The sequence below is a fragment of the Eptatretus burgeri genome, chromosome 9, assembly GCF_056783735.1.
Source record: "Eptatretus burgeri isolate ZD-2024b chromosome 9, Ebu_testis_v1, whole genome shotgun sequence".
NCBI classification, from domain to species: domain Eukaryota; kingdom Metazoa; phylum Chordata; class Myxini; order Myxiniformes; family Myxinidae; genus Eptatretus; species Eptatretus burgeri.
Window position 1 is genome coordinate 94,935,799 of NC_140969.1, and position 24,849 is coordinate 94,960,647.

The 24,849-nt window shown below is 42.0% G+C and overlaps 1 protein-coding gene, 1 long non-coding RNA gene and 1 pseudogene across 2 annotated transcripts in view; 2 read left to right on the forward strand and 1 right to left on the reverse strand.

The window, feature by feature from the left end:
* The window catches only part of TDG (thymine DNA glycosylase), a 34,516-nt gene extending 11,895 nt beyond the window's left edge, over positions 1-22,621 (reverse strand). The window contains exons 1-7 of the mRNA XM_085896197.1: positions 22,394-22,621; positions 18,892-19,127; positions 13,388-13,713; positions 13,174-13,243; positions 7,543-7,678; positions 5,617-5,699; positions 5,414-5,508 (exon numbers count right to left, since the gene is read on the reverse strand). Coding sequence (XP_085752323.1) covers positions 5,414-5,508; positions 5,617-5,699; positions 7,543-7,678; positions 13,174-13,243; positions 13,388-13,713; positions 18,892-19,127; positions 22,394-22,431 — 984 coding nt within the window. The 5' untranslated portion in view covers positions 22,432-22,621. The remainder of the gene's footprint in view (positions 1-5,413; positions 5,509-5,616; positions 5,700-7,542; positions 7,679-13,173; positions 13,244-13,387; positions 13,714-18,891; positions 19,128-22,393) is intronic.
* The window catches only part of LOC147020663 (uncharacterized), a 49,970-nt gene that overhangs the window by 14,341 nt on the left and 10,780 nt on the right, over positions 1-24,849 (forward strand). The window lies entirely within an intron of this gene.
* Positions 9,194-10,267, forward strand: LOC147020665 (uncharacterized; annotated as a pseudogene).

Consider the following 24,849-nt stretch of genomic DNA (forward strand, 5'->3'; position numbering starts at 1 on the left):
TCCTCCACTCTCGTAACCAAAGTGTGGCTCTGAATGGAACCTTTTCTTCTCCTCTCCCCATCAAGGCTCGAATACCCGAAGGCAGTGTATTCTTGGCCCAATCTTACTCCTAATATTCAATAAATTATTCAATTCAAACAAATGATTCAATCAATGATCTCACTGACTCATTGGAAAATCCTCGATCTCTTTGCTGATGACTTCACTCACTGCCATAACATCCCTCATCCTTCAGACAGGCAAGCTGCAGCCTCCTCCCTCTACTCAGACCTTGACAAAATCCCAAACTGGTCAAACATTTGGAATATGTATCACTCTTATTCTCCCCCCTCCTCTTCTTCTCCCCTCCTCTTCTTCTTCCTCCTCCTCTCCTTCTTCCTCCTCCTCTCCCTCCCCCTCCTCCTCCTCCTCCTCCCCCTGCCATTCCTCTCCCCCCTCCTTCCCTCTCCTCTTCCCCTTCCTACTCCCCCCTTTCCCCCCCCCTCCTCCTCCCCCTCACCCCTTTCCCTCCTATCTACTTACTGAACAACCCTCTGGAAGAGGTTCTGTCACTCAAACCCCTGTGTCTCGCTGTCAGCCATGATCTCTTGTGGGCAAGCCACATTTCAAAATTGGCCTCCAAAGCCAGACACCGACTGGGCATCCTGTTATGCAAAGTCCTTCCTTGGCACACCTGAGATCTTATTCACCTGCAAGGATTTCCTCAGCAGCTTGATGAAGGAGGTTCTCCCCTGCCTCACATCTTGCTCAGCTTGTTGCTGTGGAAATCAAGGCTTTTAAGGTCATTGGAATGTCTCACGATGAAGCTGAGTCTATGGGCCTATCACTTTGCCATCACTGACAGGTCAGTGGTCTTTCTGTCTCCTTCCGCCTCATTTCTGGGCTTGCACCCTACGCTCTCTCCGTGCTTTGTCACCCCCCCCCCCCCCCGAGTTATCTGCAGGATGCACATAGTCCACCAGCAACCCCATAATCGTCAAACTGCCTAAATCCAGAACCACTGCTCACCTCCACGCATTTATTCAACTTTTTCCTGCCTATGGAACCACCTTTCACATGCTCTTCAATCCCATTCTTCCCTCCAAGTCTTCAAGACAGTCCTTCACCACCATCTCAGGTCATTCCCCATCCAAAACCCATGATCTTTTTTCTTTTCTATACTCATTAAACCACCTCCTCCATCCCTCCCAAAGTTTTGCTTATGTATCCATCTTGCCCAACCCTTGCATTCTCCTCTACCCCGCATAGTTACCTGCATCCCTTGTTTTCTGTATTTGTCTACTTTCTCCCTCCGTCCTGCTATTAGTGTTTCCAGTTTCCCTTTTCTGCTGTTGCTCTCTTTGTTATGTTGGCTCCTGATCTGTTCTATGTCCTATATTTTATGCGAGCCTTGACCATATATATATATATATATATATATATATATATATATATATATATATATATATATATATATATATATATATATATATATATATATATATATATATATATATATATATATATATATATATTGTTGCGGATCCGGGGTGGCGGGATTCTCACCCGACTCTTAGCGCCACCCTCATCACCGCCGTCTCCGGGGTTTATAATGCTGGCCGGCTCGGCACAGGCCTCGGTTCACGCGTCTTCAATCGCGATACCAACGTAATCCTCGTACCTTACCAGTTGGGGAAATGGAACCCCGGTTACAGACTGGTTGTGTCGTTTTATATGCCAATCGAAAGGATCGTTCCTCGGCGCGACACGAATTAATCCATAGCGGCAACTTCATACGAACCAACCAGATTTATTGGGGAACATCGGGGAATACGACACAAGCAAAACATTCACCACAATGCTTTTATTAACAATATTTAACCCGTTCTTAACTCGGGAACCATGGACTACAGGTTTCGAGGGGGTCGCTACCGAGATATGCCTTAAACAACGTGCAAACAAGACAGACAGACAGACTGCATGCAAGACAGAGTACTTGGTGATGTTTCACGGAAGAGAGGACAGTGTCAAAAGTACGAATGTCGCTCGCGACAAGCAGATGTCCACGGATTCGAGCCCCCAGCTCGAACGCACCGCGTGGCAAGATGGCGGCGCCGTACTCTTTCTTTTCCGCACCGCACGCGGTCTCCGCGCGCTCCAACCCCATGCAAGGCTGACGGCACAAGACCGCCAGATCAACGATAGGCCTCAGCCGATCTCTCCCAAGGTCCAGCACACAAATCCAGGCCTGGCCTGTTCACCAGACAAGGCCCAAATTGAAGTGCCGGGCTCCGGCAAGTGGATCGGCAAACATGTCAAGCCGTTGGTGTGAGCAGGGACCGTCAGAGGCTCCGTCGTTTCCTCTCTTGCCTTCCCGCCTCGAAGCCCGACTTCTCAACTCTGTCCTCTCAGTTTCTTTCTCTGTAGAATCACCTTTTCTTTCCTTTTCCACGCTCGCCTCTCAAAGCCGGCTGCCGTCTCTCTCACGGTGGAATCACCTCCTCATAAGAGTCAATTGCCAATTCGACGTGCAGGCCGCCTCTCTTTCGTTCGCTCGCTTTGAAACACGAGCACGCCTCGAGAGCGACTGTTCGCCCCAAAACTGAACCCATTTCCTTTCCAGTTTTTCTCTTTCGTTCACTCGCTTCGAAACACGAGCATGCCTCGAGAGCGACTGTTTCCACACACTGTCCCTCCTTTGTTCGCTCGCTTTGAAACACGAGCACGCCTCGAGAGCGACTGTTCGCCCCAAAACTGAACCCATTTTCTTTCCAGTTTTTCTCTTTCGTTCACTCGCTTCGAAACACGAGCATGCCTCGAGAGCGACTGTTTCCACACACTGTCCCTCCTTTGTTCGCTCGCTTCGAAACACGAGCACGCCTTGAGAGCGACTGTTCGCCCCAAACTGAACCCCTTTTCTTTCCAGTTTTTCTTTCGTTTGCTCGCTTCGACCCCGAGCATGCCTCTCTCAGCGAAGCCGACAAACTCCTCCCCTTCAGTTTCACTTCCTCTTTTTGGACACACCCTCTCAGCCGACTGGGCGGGGCCTCGTCTGGGATGGGGAGGGAAGAAGAGGGAGCTCTCGTTCCACCACCACCGCACAAACAATAAAACAGCCTCTTACACCTCCCGACACACATGTAACGTCCATTTTACCAAACGACCTAGCTAAACATGCATTTAATGGGGGATCTGAGCTAATCCTATATTTGGAAGCATACGAAGGGCCATTTCCGTAACAATGTATATATATATATATATATATATATATATATATATATATATATATGTACATATATATATATATAAATATATATACATATATACATACATATATATACATATATACATATATACATATATAAATATATATACATATATACATACATATATACATATATACACACACATACATATATATATATATATATATATATATATATATATATATATATATATATATATATATATATGGCATAGTTTAATGTTATTACATAACAATATTAATACTAATAACATCTCCCCTCCCCAAGGGTTTTTTTTCCTCTTTGGACAAACACTGTGTTAACATGTATAATTAGAACGGCACTTGGTAGAGCACATACCTATGCCCCGTAATGCCCGATCCACGAGAACATATTGGGCCCAATACATTTTTGAAGTATCACGCTCGTTTTTGGCCCTATATCTCAATGGTGAGGAATCACTTAAAAAATTCTCGTAGTCGGATCCTGATTCGGATCTTCACCAAAATCGAATCAATTTGTCGTGGTCACACACCCAACCTGTCCACCAAGTTTGTTCTGAATCCGTCCCCAACTTTTTGAGATGCCGTGCTATATAAGTTTCGCCCCATCTCTCATTGGTGAAGAATCATGTAAAAAATTTGAGTAGTCGGATCCGGATCTTCACCAAAATGTTGATGGACACATCAAGGGACTGCAGGAGTGACGTCATCCTGCCTGGGATGACGAGATCGGTGTTGGTCCGACGGAGCAGCGCTTTGGTGTCATCAGTCTTGTGACAACTGAACGCATTGACGAGCATGCTCCGTCGTCAGGAGAGAACGCCATCCGGCCGACTACTCCAGACCATTCGCACCCAGTCATGGGCAAGTCCCTCATCTATCCACCCCTTCTGCTGCACATGAATAATGACACCAGCTGGAAACTTATCCTTGGACAGTGTCTTCCTTCCTCTTGAACATGACATACGGGGGAAGCTTGCCACCATCTGAGGTGCAGGCGAGCATGACAGTGAATCAGTCCTTCTCGTGACCAGTAGTGTTGATCGTCACATTGCGCTCCCCCATCACTGTGATGGTGGTCCCTCTCGGTATGTCGAAGGTAAAGGGTGGTCTAGTTGGCCTTCCCGATCCTGCTGAGGGGATATTCATGCTCTCGTCGAAGCTTGATGATGTAGGACTGGAAGCAAGTCGTGTTAGCAGCCATCTCATCGGGTAGAAGTGTGTGCGGCGTCGAACCAACAGTTGATGGCGTGCCATGAACCTGCCCGCCCCAGACTGGTGTTGGATGCACGCAAGTTTGCGCGAAAGCTTATTTGAGGTGGGTGCTCCATTTTAGACTCCAGCTGTTGTGAATAATTCTTATTTTGATGTAAAACCAGGTCTTCTTCTTTTGTGTTTAATGGCGTTTTCAGAGCAGCGAGGCTCTATATACTCCACGCACCTAAACTCCAAGTGTTTCCGTTTATTTATCAATTTAATTTCTGCACACGGTTAATAAAATGCTGTACAAATTTTTAACCTGAACCTATTTTCAAAATTTAAACGGCAGAATTGAGCTTAACAGCAGTTCTGGCTGATGGAAAAAAAAATAAAAAGGTGTTCATTTAAAATAGAATTGAAATATAAAAAAAACTATTTTCTTCCTTCACCCATGTATTAACCGTACACCCAACCTTTTCCTTTTTTGTCGATAAATTGTGGTTTATGCACTGGAAAATACGGTAGCTTATCGTGGAGCATCTCCACCAGAAGTAAAAAATATTTTAAACCACAAATACACATGACTGCCTTTTTAAACAGTCACTACTGCTGTTTAACACAAAACTGAAAGGGAGGAACCCGACGTTCTTGAAGCATCTATACGTTTATCGCTTCCCCCATACACGAACAAACCCAAACAGATCTACTGTAATCTATATAGCCCAGAGAGGAAATATAACATGACCCTTCTTGCCGCTCCCATCGGGAATGGGTGTAGGCTACTCGTGAGGATAAATTCAACTTAGGCGAAGATCAAAGGGAATAACAATGAAGAAAAGTAAAATAACCCTCCACAACAATAAAAAAACAATTCCATCTTGTATGCAATGTCATTTCTTGGTACAGGATTACTGTTTATATCCACAAATTGGTACAAGAATAATATATTTTTTTTAAATCAGCAAAATATTAAAAATAACTCCTCACCACTTCAGTTTCAGGAATCCTCTTTGGCTGCTGCCCAAACTGGAAATTCTTGATCTTTTCACCAAACACTTCTTTGCTGAATATTTCAAAAATACCTGCAAAATGTGTGCCATTGTTTTCCAAGATGTATAAAAGTAAAGCATATAATATGTGTAAGAGTGGAAAAAAGAATGAAACCAAATAAATTCCGAAGACGAGCCTACATTTTCCATTAAACACGGCAACCTTGGGACGATACTTTTTCAACTTTTGTAGCAGAATCTTCCCACCTTCCCGGATTTCCTTGCTGAAAGGATAAACAGAAACATTAGAAAAGCTCTCATTGATATCTGTGGGTCAGGAAAAAGGGTGGCATTGGGGGAAAGGATGGAGGTGAGGAAAAGGGTGGCAGTGGTTGAGCTCAAACTCGCAACGAAGCGTCAGGGAAGTGAATGCTTTGAGGCTGGAATTAATGTTGGACAAGTCGCCACCCCTGCTGCACGCAGCAAAAATGTCTGTTGAGCTGCCAGTGGAATGGAATCCATACCAGTGAGGGCACGTGACAAGGCTTTACCCACAACTAACAAGCCAATCAGGGCAAGGGGGAAGAATGAGGGTGAATGCAGATCATAAATGTTTGGTACAACATTAGCAATAAACAACAAAGGTTTATCTGTGATTTATAAATTAGATTAAAGTTATACACATTCATTTTATGAAAAAGAATGGTAAAAATAAATAACTGAAAGAATAAAATAAGAATCGAGCATTCATGCTAGATAGTAAAGTTACAGTAAGAGAATTAGAGAGAAAACAAACTGCTCTATTGGCCCATGTTTGAGGTTTATACTACCACACATAATATTCTACAGCGATGGTGGTCCTGAAACCTCATTTGTTGTTGCACATGTCCGCTTGCTTACTGTCCAAGGACGGAGGCAGCAAGCCACTGCGGCGAATGAGTCAAGCCAGGAAAAGATCCCTGGACCAACTACGTGTGCGACCCTATGCTGGCATTTATTCCTGAGGCTAAGTGAAGATTATATATATATATATATATATATATATATATATATATATATATATATATATATATATATATATATATATATATATATATATATATATATATATATATATATATATATATATACACACACACACACACACACACACACACACACACACACACACACACACACACACACACACACACACACACACACACACACACACACACACACACACACACACACACACACACACCAGTAACCCTCTATCTTCAAACTGTAACAATATGTGATACATAAACATATCATGAGAATACCTACAAAAACTCAATAGTAAAACTAGTCTAAATCCAATTTTAAAAATCCAATAAAACATCACAATAACAAGAAAAAGAGCAATCTGGGATTGCAGACCCTCACCAGGACTTCTTTTGAGTGGTGTATTTTTAAAGGTTTAAGGGTAAATCCAATATGGCTGCGAAACATGTGACCAATATCATATCATATATGTGAACCTTTTGTTCCTCATGGACAGGTGGTCATACGTGTAAAGCTTCGCCTCAATTTGTTCAGCCACTTCAGAGAAGAAGGTTTTTGAAGGTTTTTCTTATTTAAAACAATATGGCTGCTGAATCACATGACCGATGACATAACGAAAAAATTTTCTGTGGACCATTTTATCCCTAGATGACCCTCAAAATTTTTGATACTGATCGGATGTTGCGTTCTACATTTGCAATCATGACGTCATAACGAGGGCACCTATGATATAAAAAAAAAAAATCAAACTCATTTGATTTGAAACTCAAACGATTTTTTTCCTTGGTGCGGTTTCAGAGATAGAGAGGTCCAAAGATTTTCCAATATGGCTGCCACACCACGTGACTCATGACGTCAAAATTGTCATTAAAACATTGCACATGAATCGTCGCTTCGATGGTGAAAATTGTGTTAATCAGACAAGCGGTTGCGGAGAAAACCACGAAAGTTCTGTGCAGACAAACAAATGGACCCAAATGGAATACCCTTTTCCTTCGGTGAGGGTAAAAATGGATAACTGAATTATGTATAAATTTAAGAGAAACAGTCGAAGCCAAGCAGAAAGCAATAACAAAAAGGAACTCGATATTCTACACTTACCTTTTGAGGTCCTTGCAGCCAGGCGTTGTGCGTTCAACTATATTGGTAAAGCCGATGCTGTACTTTTTCGGAAGCGATTGATCATCAACATGACTCAGCTGATCATCAGTCATGCCTGACATGAAGAGACACTTCCCTGCAAGACAATGTGAATAATGTTTATTCTTCTTCCTCGCTTCCCTTCATAAGGGGTGAGGATGAATGGTACCAAGCTTCTGCCCTGCCTTGACCAAGATACTCCTCCACGTCCCCCTGTCCTCAGCCAACTTTCTCCACTCTCCATTTACCCCCCACCTTAATGATATCCCTCCTCACACAATCTTCCCATCTCAACCATGGTCTACCAAATTTCCTCCTACCTTGCTCCCTCAACCTATCAGCTCTCTTTGCCATGCTCTTTCTCCATCCGTACCATGCAACTCGCCCACTTCAGCTGGCTTTTTACTAATCTCCTCCCTCAGTTCATCCATCCTCCTATTATCCACTCTCTTTACTCCCACAATACTCCTGACAGACACAGTTATCACAGACCATCAACCTCTGTTGTTGAGTCAAGCGGTTCCTCCACCACTCTACTGGCAGTTTGGCCCACTGTTCTTGTGCACTCTCTATCAGTGCCACCGTCTCGAGACCGTAAATGTCGGCCGGCATTACACAAGATACCAAAACGTTCCCTTTTGATTTCCTTCGTTATTTTCTGTCTTCCATCAATCCCTCCACCCTCCTCCACATTCGCACCCACCTGTATGCTACTCCACACCTCTGCCTCCGACCTCTCATCCCAGGTCACTGTTTCCCCCGGATACTCAAACCTATTTCCCCGTCTGATATGATTATATCCTTCCCCTTTAACGTGATAGAAATATATTTTCTATGCTACCTGACCGATAAGAGCAGTGAAGAGTAGAAAAGCGGGAGGGCCGACGGGAGTTGTGGGAGATATGTTGAAGGCAGCGGGAAGTTGGGGCGTGAAGAGAATGACAGGGATTAGTAATCTGGTGGTGAAAGGCCACATTCCAGTGGATTGGGAACTGAGTAGCCTCGTCCCTTTGTACAAGGGGAAAGGTGACCCTCTGGACTGTGGCTTGTATCGAGCGATAAAGTTACTGGAGCATGGAATGAAGGTAGTGGAAAGGCTGCTGGAACAGAGGATAATAGTGTGGTATGAAGAGTCACTGAAATAGCTTCCATAGGATTTTTGTGCTAAAATTGGTTTTTTTGCTGTATTGGGTTGATTTGAAGTCCTGCTACTGGAAAATGATGGGGTTCAAATTTTCCGACCCCTCAACCCCCCTGTGGGGGCCCTTTTTCGTCCTGGGACCCCCCCCCCCGGACTGACCCCTCGCCTATCTTCGCTAATAACGATTCAATTTTCACGATCTTTGGGTCGTTTTAGGGGTTTTAGATCATACTGACTCCATTTATGACACTCTCGAAGCGACCAGAAGTGGTTATTAGCGACTTCCGGTGGCTACTACAGATTTCCGGCGACAATCGGCATCATACTCGGGGTCCTTTTCATGCTAGCCAGAAACAAAATCATGTAGTACCTCTTTCTGGGGGTTTCAGGGTACGAGAAAACGAATGGTGAAATTAATGTCCATGCGAAGTAGTGACATGGGCATTGAGGAAGTTAGGAGTGGAGGAATGGTTGATCAGAGTAGTGATGGCAATGTAAGAGAGAGCACGCACAGCTATAAGGACGAAGGACGGGAACAGTGGTGAGTTTGAGGTGAAGATGGGAGTGCATCAGGGGTCAGTACTAAGTCCACTACTATTTGTAGCTGTGATGGAGGTGCTGGCTTGGAGCGCAGACGGTTTATCGTGGGAAATGTTGTATGCAGATGATTTGGTGTTGATTCTGGAGAGTAGGGATGGACTAAAGGAGAAGATGAATAAGTGGAAGGAATGTATGGAGGCAAAATGTTTGAAGGTGAAAATCAGAAAGACAAAGGTGATGGTAAGTGGTAAAACATGTGGTGAGGTGGAAAGAACTGGGAAGTGGCCGTGTGCTGTATGCAAGAAGGGTGTTGGAGTGAACAATATTCAATGTACAATGTGCACCGAGTGGGTTCATCAAAAATGTAGTGGGGTGAGAGGGTCATTAATCAGTGTGGCAGCTACATTTCAGTGTAATCTGTGCAGAGAGGGAGTTGCAGATGGAGGAAATGATGAGTTGGATCTTGGAGACTGCATGAAGTTGGAAGGTGTGAAAACATTTTGTGATCTAGGACACATGTGGAATGGAGAAGGTGGATCAGACTCGGCAAAGGTTCCTTGAGTGAGATGTGCATGGAAGAAGTTTGACTTCTTCCATGCAGTAGCGAGTGACGTGCAAACGAGAAGGGGAGTGTCATTGAAGTTGAAGGGAAAGATGTATGCTACATGTGTGAGAAGTGCTATGATTTATGGGAGCGAGACATGGGTAATGAACGTAGAGCATCAACGAAGGCTGGAAATGCGAATGGTTCCGTGGAGGTGTGAAATATCGTTAAGAGAGAGGAAGACAAATGATGAATTGCAGAAGATGATGGGAATAGAGCCTGTTATGGATGTTGTGAAGAGAAACAGGTTGAGATGGTTGGGTCATGTGTTGAGGAAGGATGAAAGTGACTGGGAAAGAAGAATGATGGAAATGAATGCAAAAGGAAGTAGAGGATGGGGAAGACCGACAAAGACTTGGCTAAAGGTGGTGGAAGAAGAAATGCGGGTGAGGGTGGAATAAGAAATGCGATGTCACCATCGCCATCCCATACCGTTAACAATGGGAGATGCAGAAAATAGGGTAAAGTGGAGAAGATCGTCATGGGGCCTGCAAGGCTAACCCCCCACTCTAGCAGGGAAAATGGCCTTAAAAATGTCTGTTGCTACCTGACCCACATCAACTCCATCTTCTCCAAACTCATCTTCAATCCATGTTTCCAGAATGCCTCCTTCCACTCCCACAGTTCATCCTGCACATTCTCCACCACAACTGCCAGAACCTCTGCGTACAAAATTCTCCCCAAAATATCTTTCATTTTTACCTTCCTGCTTACTAGCTCCATCACCATGATAAACATGAGTGGGCTGAGAGAGCTTCCCTGCCTCAAATCGAGGTTTACGCTGAATTCTTCCGACATCCCAAGACCAACCAAAACTCTTCCCTTTGTCCCCTTGTATGTCCCTTCCACCAACCTAATGTCTGCTTCTAGTACTCCCATCCATCTCAGTGTCACCATCGCCATCTTTCTCAGAACAGTGTGGCAAGCTTCTCAAGATCCACACCTCCTTATACCATTTCAACTAATACCTCCTACCTCTTTTCCACCAGCTGTTTCATTGTGAACATCACATCCTCTGTCCCCCCCTACCCTTTCTAAACCCCTGTTCTCTGATCGCTATCTCAACACTCTTCCTTGTCCTAACATCCAGCATCCTCTGCAATACCTTCATGACCTAACTAAGGAGCATTAAGCCTCTTTACCTTCCCGGATCCTATACATTGCCCTTCCTCTTCCATATCAGTACAATAAGCCCTGTCCTCCAATCCTACGAAATGAAACCCTCTCAAATACATATATTCAACAGCTTCTTCGTCAACTGACTCTGACTTCTCCTGCTGCAATTAGCATATCCATACAGATCTCATCAATACCTGGTGCTCTTCCCTTCCTTATCCTCTTTAATTCTGTCTGCTCCTCCTCTTCCTCCGTGATCTCCATTAACTCCACTTTCCTCTTTATACAATACGGTAGCTCCAGCTCGCTGTTGTTTCCTCCCTAGTTCAACAACTCTTTAAAATAGCCTTCCCACACAATTAATTCTGCCCTCCCCCTCTGTCACTAACCTCCTGTGACCATCCTAAAACACTGCATTTCCCCCCCTCCCCCGCTCCTTTCACATCGTTACCATCCTCATCCCTGTCACGAGCCAATTTATACATCATGTTCTTCCCACCACCCTCTTCGAACTTCCTGTACAATCAACTTCCCTCTCATTCCTTGCCTTATCCACCGCTCTACTTGCCGTTTTCTTCTTTTGCCCATACAAGGTGCAGCAGCCCTGCATCCAGTTGCCCCTCCTCTATCCTTGTTCTTCTCTATCCTCTTCCAAACCTCCTTCTCACCGACTACCTTTGTTACTTCCTCCGACCACTTTACCTGGTTTCTATTCCTTGACAACGTATCCTTTCCTGATGTTTTTCCACACAAAACTTTGACAATTCCCCTAAAAAATGGTGCTCAAGATCCACCAACAACCCCCTTCTGGAAAAATTACCAAAATCACGAATCACTGCTCACCTTCACTCTTTCATTCCTCTTTTTCCCCACCTTTGGAATAAACTCCCACACTCTCTTCAGTCCCATTCTACCCTCCAGGCCTTCAAAACAGCTGTTCCCCACCACCTATCTTCCCCCATCCAACACCTCGATCTTTTCTACCCCTGTTAATCCACCCCAAACCCACCTCCTTCAAATTCCCTGCTTTCCTTCCTGAAAGTCCCTGTAATGGCCATCATGTATACCCCATGTTCCCCACCCCATCCCTCTCCCTTCCACAGATCTCCTAATGTGTCTGTTCCCCACTCCCTCTCCTTGTACAATGCAACAATGTCCCTGCAGTTCCCCCCACTCTACCCCTACTCTCAACTTCCTTCCTTTTCTGCATGCCTTTACAACAATCAACAATGGCTTGCTAAGTTGTGACATGCTCTCCTGACACCACCTTGCAATCCTTGATCCTCCACAAATGCTGCTTCTGAAATTACCATTTTTTTACCATTTCATTTTTACCAAATTACCATTTCATTTCAAAAGTAATAATAATAATAATAATTGCATTGACATAGCAACTTTTGACTATGGATTCAACGCACTGTGCTTATATAGGTTCCGGCGGTATCAATTTTTTTTCCGATATCGATAAATTTGGTCGGCTCATACTGGTATAAAAGAAATTAAATTTTAAAGAAATTCCATGCACGGCTCAAAAATACGGAATGGTTCATTAAGTCTTCATATATGATGTACACATCATTGACAAAACAGTAATTTTTCAAAGTATTCCTACATGGGGATTTTTTTCCTCCCATGATGAGAATGGTTATTTTACTTCCAACTTCAACTTGCATTAAAAATTATTTTGTTTTAAAGCGAGATCAGTATTAGTAATTGGCACAGGCCGGTTATCGCTCTCGCAGAGCGCCGTTCCGGTAATCGGCACAGGCTTTCTAAAGCACACCAGATTCATATAAAACAACCAATTGGCTTTAATTGCTTTAAAAATAGCCAGGAGAGCAAAGAAAAATGCAATTGCTTGTCCGGCACTGAGGATTAAAAATTAAAACCTATTGCACCTGCTTCCTGGTACGTCTTGCCATCAAACGTTTCACTATTCCAGGTGTAGCAGAGTGCATCAAAGTTTTTAAAATCGTGCATGGTATTTAAAGATTGCAAACACCTTTCTTCGATTTGTTGGTGATATGCCGATTTTTTTTTTCATACACCGGTATATTCAAAATTCCAATACCACTATGTCAATCTGAAAAACTATACCGATATAATTGATACATTGCCGGACCCTAGCTTACAACAAGGCCCAGTATCAGGTATTCATCTTACAAAGAGTGCAAACCAGAAGGGGCCTTACAAAAGTGATTGCCAGGTCCAGGATAGTGATGACCCTTGTATGCTGCCATGAGTCCAGGGTTGATTCCAATCTGTAAAAAGCATTATATTGTGTTTCAAAGATAACTTGCTCCAATAAACCATGACAAATTAATCCACTCATTTCCTTTCATTGATTATTAAACAATTTAACTGTGAAAAAACAAGCTTATGTACCGTGGAAATGTGCCACTTACGATGACAACATTCAAATTATAGTCGAGGATGTCAGGTAGAGTTTTGGTAAGCAGCTCCTCTTCTGTCATGCCCTTGAAACGATTAATCTTCCTTTTCACTTTTTGAAAAGAATCTGTTATCTTCTCTTGCTGCCCTCCAGATTTACAGCCAGCCTTTGACTTATCTTGACCTTCCTTCGTTCCTTTTGCTCGTTTCTGGGTTTTGGGTGGTTTATTTTGGGATTTTGGTGGCTTCTCCACCTTGGGTAATTTTGGTGCCTTGGGTGCTTTTGGCTTTCTGGGTTCCTTAGGCTTTGTAGATGACGCTCGCTTCGGGCCTCTCTTTCCTGAAAACATACAAGGTCATTTGCACCACAAGCATGACAATCATCACAATGCAGCTCTGACACCAAAAGATTCCTTCAGCTATCTGCATTCCATAATCCTAAACATTTTGTTGGAAACAGTGGAGAAAGATAATTCTTTTCAATTAACTTATGGTAAACACAGGATAAACTAGAAGGGCACGTGGTAGAGTGCACACCTCCACCACGCAATCCCTGATCCAGTAGAACATAATAGGCCCAAGAAATATCATGATATATAAATATATATATATATATATATATATATATATATATATATATATATATATATATATATATATATATATATATATATATATATATATATATATATATATATATCGTAATCTCTCAATGGTGAAGAATAGAAAATTAAAAAAATTCTCATATCTGGATCCGAATTCAAATCTTTACCAAAATCGAATCAATTCGTCTTTATAATACACCCAACCTGTCCACCACATTTTGTCTGAATCTGTCCCCAACGTTTTGAGATATCGTGCTCGATATCGTTTTAGCCCCGTCTCTCAATGGTGAAGAATGACGAAAAAATTATCGGATCTGGATTTTCCGCAAAATTGAACCAATTATTCCTCATCACATACCCAACGTGTCCACCATGTTTTGCCCAAATCCATCCACAACTTCTTGAGATATCATGCTATCGATAGTTTTTGGTCCCGTCTCTCAATGGTAAAGAATCACTTCAAAAATTCTAGTAGCCGGATCTGAATCTTCACCAAAATCGAATCAGTTTGTCCTCCTCATACACTCAACCTGTTCACCATGTTTTGTCCGAATCCGTCCACAACTTTTGAGATATCCTGTTGACAGAAAGACACACAGACAGCAATGAAAATGTCAGGATGAACAGCCATCTTACGTTTTGTATCCCAATGATAGGCCGGACCTGCATCCAGGCCATTCGTCCTTGTCACACACCAAAATCTAATCGTCTTGTTCTTGTCACCTATCCAACTTATCCAAGTTTTGTCACAACCATCCACAATTTTTTGAAATATCATGCGACATTTCATTTTATGGTCCTGTCTCTCAATGATGAAGAATCAATCAAAAGATCAATCACTGAAATTAAAAATTTTTTGATTTCTTCGGAATCACTGAAGAAATTATAAAATTCTCATACCAGATCCAGATTTTCACCAAAATCAAATAAAATCATTTCATTTCATCGTTGTCACAAAACCAATCTGAGCTCTAAGTTTCATTCGAACGCGTCCATAACTTTTTGAAAAATCGTATTATATAAAGATTTTGGCCCGATCACTCAGTGGTGAAGAATCATTAAAAAAAAAAAAATATATATATATATATATATATATATATATATATATATATATATATATATATATATATATATATTGGATTTGTATGTTCACTAAAATCGAATCAACTCATACTTGTCACACACCCAACCCATCCACCAAATCCCTCCATAAATTTTTGAGATATCCTGCTCACAGACAGACAGACAGACATGGGTGAAAACATAACCTCCATACACCTTCGGTGGCAGAGGTAATGATAATCACTCATACAGGATCATCCACTTTTGAACTGCTTAACCTGGGCTTGAATCCTGACTCACTATAAAACTATCACCTTGATGCTTCACATGCAGGATACGTCAATGTGTATGACGTCCATTGGAAGGATGTGAATTCAGAAGACCAGTTTGCCAGCACTGGTTTCTGGAGGATATTAAAGATTCAACGGGGTCTTTTGTGGAGAGTCGGTGAGATATTGCCAGGGCCCTTATCAAATTATAAATTCCTGCAAAAACTCTCTGCCAAAACACGTTTGGCAAACTCATTGGAATTGAGGTTACAGCGTCTGCTGATTCTGCCAAGTCGGTGGTTTGATTTTATCCCTGGCAGAGTCATACCAAAAACTTTAAAGATGGTTTGTCTGCTTTCTTGGTTAACACTTAACATTTGGATCGTTTATTTTATTTATTTTTTTGGAGGGTGGGGTCTCCTTATGAAAAGGAGGCTTCTAAAATCCTTCGAAAATCGGCTGCCTCAAAGACATATTACTCGATAAAAGTCAGCATCGGAAGCTGGATACTTCATTAGTACCAATGAACCTGGTTACTTCAACTAGTTACTGAACAAAGAAATCAATGGAAACTAGAAGGGCACTCGATAGAGCGCATACCTCCGCCAGGTTTATTAGTTTACGTTTTTAATCCCTCCGATAAGCCGGATCTAGAATTGGACCTGAACTAAAATTTCATGAGCTCGTTCTTGTCACTTAACCAACTCACCCACCAAGTTTAGCACAAATCCGTCCGTAACTTTCTGAAATATTGTGTGATGTATCATTTTAGCCCGATCACTCAATGGTGAAGCATCACTTAAAAAATTCTCAGATCCAGATCCAGATTCGGATCTTCACCAAAATCGAATCAATTCTTCCTTCTTACATACCCAAACTACCAGCCAAAGTTTCGTCTGAATCCGTCCACAACGTTTTGAGATATCCTGCTATACGTCGTTTTTGGCGCGATCTCTCAATGGTGAAGAATCACTTAAAAAAAAAAAGTCTCGGATACAGATCCGGATTCAGATCATCAACAAAATCTAATCATTTTGTCCTTGTCACATACCCAAACTCTCCATAAAAGTTTCGTCCAAAACTTTGAGATATTTTGTTCATAAACAAACAAATAAACAAAGACAGACAGGGGTGAAAACATAACCTCCATCCACCTTCAGTGGTGGAGGTAGCCAGAACGTCAGTCGGTAGAGAGCATACCACCACCAGGCTGAAATGTTTACATTTTATATCCCAATGACAGGCTGTATATCTGGATCTGAACCAAAATCTAATCGGCTTGTTCTGGTCACCGAACTAACTCATCCACTTGGTTTTGTCATAACTCGTCCACAACCTTTGGAGATATGCAATGTATCGTTTTCGCCCCATCTCTCAATGGTGAAGAATCACTTAGAAAATTTTTATAATTCTCGTATGCAGATACAGATCTTCACCAAAAATCGAATCAATCCATCCTCGTCACACACACCTAACGTGTCCACCAAGCTTCGTCCAAATCCGTCAACAACTTTCAGAGATATCGGGCTGTATAATCAGTTTTAGCGATATCAATCACTCAATGGTGAAGAATCATTTTTAAAATTCTCGAATCAGAATTCGGATCTTCACCAAAAATCTAATCAATTCATCCTCCTCACACACCCAACCTATTCGCCAAGTTTCGGCCGAATCCGTCCACAACTTTTTTCAGATATCCTGCTCACAGACAGACGATAGGGGTGAAAACATAACCTCCATACACCTTCGGTGGCAGAGGTAATGATAATCACTCATACAGGATCATCCACTTTTGAACTGCTTAACCTGGGCTTGAATCCTGACTCACTATAAAACTATCACCTTGATGCTTCACATGCAGGATACGTCAATGTGTATGACGTCCATTGGAAGGATGTGAATTCAGAAGACCAGTTTCCCAGCACTGGTTTCTGGAGGATATTAAAGATTCAACGGGGTCTTTTGTGGAGAGTCGGTGAGATATTGCCAGGGCCCTTATCAAATTATAAATTCCTGCAAAAACTCTCTGCCAAAACACGTTTGGCAAACTCATTGGAATTGAGGTTACAGCGTCTGCTGATTCTGCCAAGTCGGTGGTTTGATTTTATCCCTGGCAGAGTCATACCGAAAACTTTAAAGATGGTTTGTCTGCTTTCTTGGTTAACACTTAACATTTGGATCGTTTATTTTATTTATTTTTTTGGAGGGTGGGGTCTCCTTATGAAAAGGAGGCTTCTAAAATCCTTCGAAAATCGGCTGCCTCAAAGACATATTACTCGATAAAAGTCAGCATCGGAAGCTGGATACTTCATTAGTACCAATGAACCTGGTTACTTCAACTAGTTACTGAACAAAGAAATCAATGGAAACTAGAAGGGCACTCGATAGAGCGCATACCTCCGCCAGGTTTATTAGTTTACGTTTTTAATCCCTCCGATAAGCCGGATCTAGAATTGGACCTGAACTAAAATTTCATGAGCTCGTTCTTGTCACCTAACCAACTCACCCACCAAGTTTAGCACAAATCCGTCCGTAACTTTCTGAAATATTGTGCGATGTATCATTTTAGCCCGATCACTCAATGGTGAAGCATCACTTAAAAAATTCTCAGATCCAGATCCAGATTCGGATCTTCACCAAAATCGAATCAATTCTTCCTTCTTACATACCCAAACTACCAGCCAAAGTTTCGTCTGAATCCGTCCACAACGTTTTGAGATATCCTGCTATACGTCGTTTTTGGCGCGATCTCTCAATGGTGAAGAATCACTTAAAAAAAAAAAGTCTCGGATACAGATCCGGATTCAGATCATCAACAAAATCTAATCATTTTGTCCTTGTCACATACCCAAACTCTCCATAATAGTTTCGTCCAAAACTTTGAGATATTTTGTTCATAAACAAACAAATAAACAAAGACAGACAGGGGTGAAAACATAACCTCCATCCACCTTCAGTGGTGGAGGTAGCCAGAACGTCAGTCGGTAGAGAGCATACCACCACCAGGCTGAAATGTTTACATTTTATATCCCAATGACAGGCTGTATATCTGGATCTGAACCAAAATCTAATCGGCTTGTTCTGGTCACCGAACTAACTCATCCACTTGGTTTTGTCATAACTCGTCCACAACCTTTGGAGATATGCAATGTATCGTTTTCGCCCCATCTCTCAATGGTGAAGAATCACTTAGAAAATTTTTATAATTCTCGTATGCAGATACAGATCTTCACCAAAAATCGAATCAATCCATCCTCGTCACACACACCTAACGTGTCCACCAAGCTTCGTCCAAATCCGTCAACAACTTTCAGAGATATCGGGCTGTATAATCAGTTTTAGCGATATCAATCACTCAATGGTGAAGAATCATTTTTAAAATTCTCGAATCAGAATTCGGATCTTCACCAAAAATCTAATCAATTCATCCTCCTCACACACCCAACCTATTCGCCAAGTTTCGGCCGAATCCGTCCACAACTTTTTTCAGATATCCTGCTCACAGACAGACGATAGGGGTGAAAGCATAACTTCTGTCCACCTTTGCTGGTGGGAGGTATCAATACCTTAAGCAGAACTTACCCACAGAATTTGAGTTCTCTGGAGCGTCGATCAAGGGGGTATCACCGGTACAAGGTAGCACAGGTTGGACATTTGCAATTTGTCTAGCCTGGTGAGGTCGTCCAAAATATTCTGGGTCAGAGGAAACATCCTCCTGTTTGATAATAGGTTTTAATTCTGCATAATGTCCATGTGGATCAACAGGTAAGAAGGGTTGATATGTGAAGTCCTCCAGCTTGATTTTCTTGGAATTGACCCTTGGGCCAGGGTAGAAAAGGAAAAGGTAGTCAAGTCATGAATGCAGAGTTCAAAGAGCACATGGTAATGAAAAGAAGAAAGTAAAAAACAAAACAAAAAAAAAACCATTATTCGAGTTCATCCAAACATTGGCTTCGACATAAGATTTCTGAGCAGAAACGCGTGTGTGACCTCCATCCACACACGTGTTGATATGAACCAACAAACAAACACACACCTTTGTATTTAAACATAAACTACGATCACACATGACATACTTAACACTTCATTCAACTTGGATTTTTACTTCAACATTGTATGTAACGTGTCCTATTTGATAGCGAACACAGTTAGCTTCATACTTAATGCGTGCACGAGAGAATAGGAAACAACAACACAATACCATGGCAATTTGGAATCCGTGTCGTGAGCTATGACCCCTTTGCTTCCGGTTGTTTTTAAACGCTGTGCGGTATATAAACACGATTGGGTTTTATTTCTATCTTGTGAATATTACTTAACGCGTGCACATGAGAGAATAGGAAACAACAACAACAACACAATACCATGGCAATTGTGAATCCGTGTCGTTGGCTATGACCCTTTTGCTTCCGTTTTTTTTTTGCTTCTGGTTTTTTTTTGTTTCCGGTTTTTGTCATGGGGAATGATGCATGCTGGGAGATAAAGGCATCGTCGGAGACATGAAAGACCCAAATAATATCAGACATGGTGTATATTTCCTCCACTGATTTTAATTAAGATATCTCCCACATCATCAAAAAATATTTTTTAATCGTGATTTACATTATTTGATCGTTGATCCCGAATCCAGGCCGAAGTAACCGGAAATTGCGTATACAGTTGTCAACAAGTTGTAGGTAAAGTCAGAAGCAAATGTAAGAAGAATTCTACGTTCGCTTCTAGTATTTATTTTTTTAGATGAGATCCTGTTCTAGGCGGTGTAGTTGTCGTTGTGAAGGTAATGTTGAAGTAATATAAATTTTTTTAGATGAGATCCTGTTCTAGGCAGTGTAGTTGTCGTTGTGAAGGTAATGTTGAGGTAATATAATTTTTTTTTCGATGAGATCCTGTTCTAGGTGGTGTAGTTGTCGTTGTGAAGGTAATGTTGAGGTAATATTAATTTTTTTAGACGAGATCCTGTTCTCGGCGGTGTAGTTGTTGTTGTGAAGGTAATGTTGAGGTAAATGTTGAGGTAATATTTATTTTTTTGGATGAGATCCTGTTCTAGGTGGTGTAGTTGTCGTTGTGAAGGTAATGTTGAGGTGATATTAATTTTTTTAGATGAGATCCTGTTCTCGGCAGTGTAGTTGTTGTTGTGAAGGTAATGTTGAGGTGATATTAATTTTTTTAGATGAGATCCTGTTCTCGGCAGTGTAGTTGTTGTTGTGAAGGTAATGTTGAGGTAAATGTTGAGGTAATATTTATTTTTTAGATGAGATCCTGTTCTAGGCGGTGTAGTTGTTGTTGTGAAGGTAATGTTGAGGTAATATTTATTTTTTTAGATGAGATCCTGTTCTCGGCGGTGTAGTTGTTGTGAAGGTAATGTTGAGGTAATATTTATTTTTTTCGATGAGATCCTGTTCTAGGCGGTGTAGTTGTTGAGAAGGTAATGTTGAGGTAATTTTTTTTTTTTAGATGAGGTCCTGTTTTCGGCGGTGTAGTTGTTGTTGTGAAGGTAATGTTGAGGTAATATTTATTTTTTTCCAGATGAGATCCTGTTCAAGACGGTGTAGTTGTTGTTGTGAAGGTAATGTTGAGGTATAATGTTGAGGTAATATTTATTTTTCCAGATGAGATCCTGTTCTAGGCGGTGTAGTTGTTGTGAAGGTAATGTTGAGGTAATAATTTTTTTAGATGAGATCCTGTTCTCGGCAGTGTAGTTGTTGTTGTGAAGGTAATGTTGAGGTGATATTAATTTTTTTAGATGAGATCCTGTTCTCGGCAGTGTAGTTGTTGTTGTGAAGGTAATGTTGAGGTAATATTTATTTTTTAGATGAGATCCTGTTCTCGGCGGTGTAGTTGTTGTTGTGAAGGTAATGTTGAGTTAATATTTATTTATTTTTAATATTTATTAATAATTTTTAATATTATTTTTTTTTTTATTATTATTTAACTAATATTTTAATATTAGTTAATATTTATTTTTTTAGATGAGATCCTGTTCTAGGCGGTGTAGTTGTTGTGAAGGTAATGTTGAGGTAATATTTATTTTTTTCGATGAGATCCTGTTCTAGGCGGTGTAGTTGTTGAGAAGGTATTGTTGAGGTAATTTTTTTTTTAGATGAGGTCCTGTTTTCGGCGGTGTAGTTGTTGTTGTGAAGGTAATGTTGAGGTAATATTTATTTTTTTCCAGATGAGATCCTGTTCAAGACGGTGTAGTTGTTGTTGTGAAGGTAATGTTGAGGTAATATTTATTTTTCCAGATGAGATCCTGTTCTTGGCGGTGTAGTTGTTGTGAAGGTAATGTTGAGGTAATATTTATTTTTTTCGATGAGATCCTGTTCTAGGCGGTGTAGTTGTTGAGAAGGTAATGTTGAGGTAATATTTTTTTTTTTTTCAGATGAGATCCTGTTCTAGGTGGTGTAGTTGTTGTTGTGAAGGTAATGTGGAAGTATAATGTTGAGGTAATATTAATTTTTTTTAGATGAGACCCTGTTCTAGGCGGTGTAGTTGTTGTAAAGGTAATATTTATTTTTTCATAGCAAAAAGACTGTTTAATTTGATATATATTTAAGAAGCGAATGTAAGAAGAATTCTACGTTCGCTTCTAGGCTTTGCCTATTCCATATTACAACCAACCGTATGGTATACACGGCCGGAGGGCCCAGGCCCTGGTGGACAAGAAACCGGAGGATCTTGAACAATAACATCCACACACCTTTAGACAGGTAAACCGGATGGACGTCTCGTCAAAAGGACGGCACTCCCCGTTAGTCAATGCTTTGCTCTTTATGCTCAATTAAAATGGAAGCCAAAGTGGGAACATCCTGCACCGTTTGACACGGTCTGGCCCACAGCTCTGACTGTTCATGGTATAGGCCTCAATCGAGGCCTTTCATCTGCCGTTGCCTTGCAGCGAAAGTGCCACAGATCCTATTAGTATCTTCCCGGGACAATGTTAATTTCCAGTGAACACGTCGCTTCGTTTCGCGTCGTTCAACCCGAAATCAGACGGGATGCTCGAGTTACACGTCCACTTGACCACGCCGGGGTGATCGACGGGATTGGGAAGGAAGATGGCAGACGCACGGTGCTGTAACCCTACCAGTAGGTCGAGGCCTGGTCGCCCGCGTCCATGTCCATGTCAGCGCCACTGCCCGCAACGTTCCTGCTGCGAGTACGAACAAGACGATAGAATGCAAGAAGCGAATATTTACCGAGCAGAGTGCACAGTAATGAACGGCAAGAAGTTTACATGGAGAGTAGGAACAAAGGCAGGTCGTGCCGACACAGCCTGGGCAATACCACTGATGACGTACAGAACGATGGTCCTGATGTGTTTTGCACGAAGCTAAAACGTAACAAAATAGGCATAAATTAGTTTGACAAAACTCTATAATTATTTTTTTAGAACACTAATATATTGGTTTATGATGATATTTGCTAAAACGTCTGCAATAAGCGCAATTTGTTTTTGTAGTTTCATTTTCACCCCCCTTCTTATCTTCTACAATGGTATAGTCTGAAGCTGCGACATTCATTCAAACGTTGCGTGATCACTCTCTGATTGGTCGAAAGATCTGACCAATGATATGAAAAATACCGAGACCTACTTGGGAACGATGTGATTGAAGTTTGTCGGTGGGAGTCCTTTTTGGTGCCATCCATTTATTACGTACGCACGAGTGGTGACGTTGGTTCGGATCTTGTGTGATTGGACGAGATATGCATTGGTGAAGCGGTTTATCACCTCCACCACCCAAGGGAGATCGACATGGATGGACGTGACGTTTTCACACCTGTTTGTCCGTGAGCAGGATATCTGAAAAAAAAGTTGTGAACAGATTCGGACGAAACTTGGTGGACGCGTTGGGTGTGTGACGAGGAAGAATTGATTCGATTTTGGTGAAGATTCGGATACATGAATTTTTGAAGTGATTCTTCACCATTGAGAGATTGGGGCCAAAAACGATGTATATATCATGATATCTCAAAAAGTTAAATGCACGAGTTGTATCAAAACTTGGTGGATGAGTTGGTTCGGTGACGACAAGTTGATTCGATTTTGGTTCAGGTCCGAATCCAGATCGGGTCTATCAGTGGGACACAAAAAGTAAACTGTTCAACCTTCTGAGTGATGTTCCAGTTAGGTTTGTGTTCCATGAGACCATTGGCACCACATATTTAATGCATCTTGCTGCCTTCAAAATACTGCCAAAGAGGCTGGGGTGGCTGGAAAAGGGCCTGTTGAAATAGTGCTCAATTCCCATAAAACCTACCCCTCGAACCTTGACAAAATGACAAGATGATCAAACACTTGGAATATGTCTTTCAATCCTGAGATCTCTCTTCTCTCTTCTCTCTTCTCTCTTCTCTCTTCTCTCTTCTCTCTTCTCTCTCCTGAAAGGACCTTCTGGCAAACCCTCCTATCCACTTCATTAACAATCTTCTTGAGGACGTTCAGTCATTCAAACTCCTGGATCTCACTCTCAGCCAAGATCTTTCTTGTCCAAACCACATTTCAAATTTGCCCTCCAAAGCCAGTCACTGACTGGGCATCCTCCGTCGTCCAAAGTCCTTCCTTGGCACACCTGGAACTCCTATCCATCTACAAGACCTTCATCCACGGCTTGATGGAGTACTGCTCTCTTCTCTGGGCTGGCTCCCCCTGCCTCACATCTTGCTCAGTGTGATGCCGTGGAAACCAAGGTCTTCAAGATCATTGGAATCCCCCGCGATGAAGCCGAGTCCATGGGCCCATCATTTCAACATCACAGGCAGGTCAGTGTTCTCTCTGTCTTCTTACATTTCCTTTCTGGGATTGTATCCGCTGCTTTTTCCATGCTTTGTCACCCCCAAGGTTTCTGCAGGGTTCACACGGTCCACCATCAATCCCCTCCTGGTGAAACAACTAAAATCCAGGATCACTGCTCACCTCCACTTCCTCTTTTTTTCCCCCAGCTGTTCACCACCATCTGAGATCGTCCCCAATCCAAAACAATAATCTTGTCTACTCCCGTTAACTCCCCTCCCCCTACACCCCAATCCCTTCTCCTTCCAAATTTCCCTCCTGAGATTTAATTAGCTTTGTTTGCCTTGATGGGTGAGAGGTGGGGTGAGAGGAGGGGGGATGCGGTGGGAGGAAGCAGGGAAGGGGTGAGGTGGGAATCTGGAGGGAGGGGTGGAGTGAGAGAAGGGGAGTGGGGTGATGGGAGGTAAGGAAGGAGTGGGAGGATGGAGGGGAACGGTGTGAGGAGGGACCTGCCTTTGCCAGGCAATGCCAGATACCTTTGCTAATGTATATATATATATATATATATATATATATATATATATATATATATATATATATATATATATATATTGTGACGTCCAACGTCACGTAGAACAGTCCCGCCAACGTAGAATGAGCCGAAACGATGGAGGCGGTTTATTTATTTATAACCCAAACATGGCGGTTCCAATCGCTCTACCGCAAACGGGACGAGGAAAGTGGCACGAGTCACTTTTCACTGAGTTGATGATGTTTATTTGTTTTTATTATTACCAGAAATAACAAGA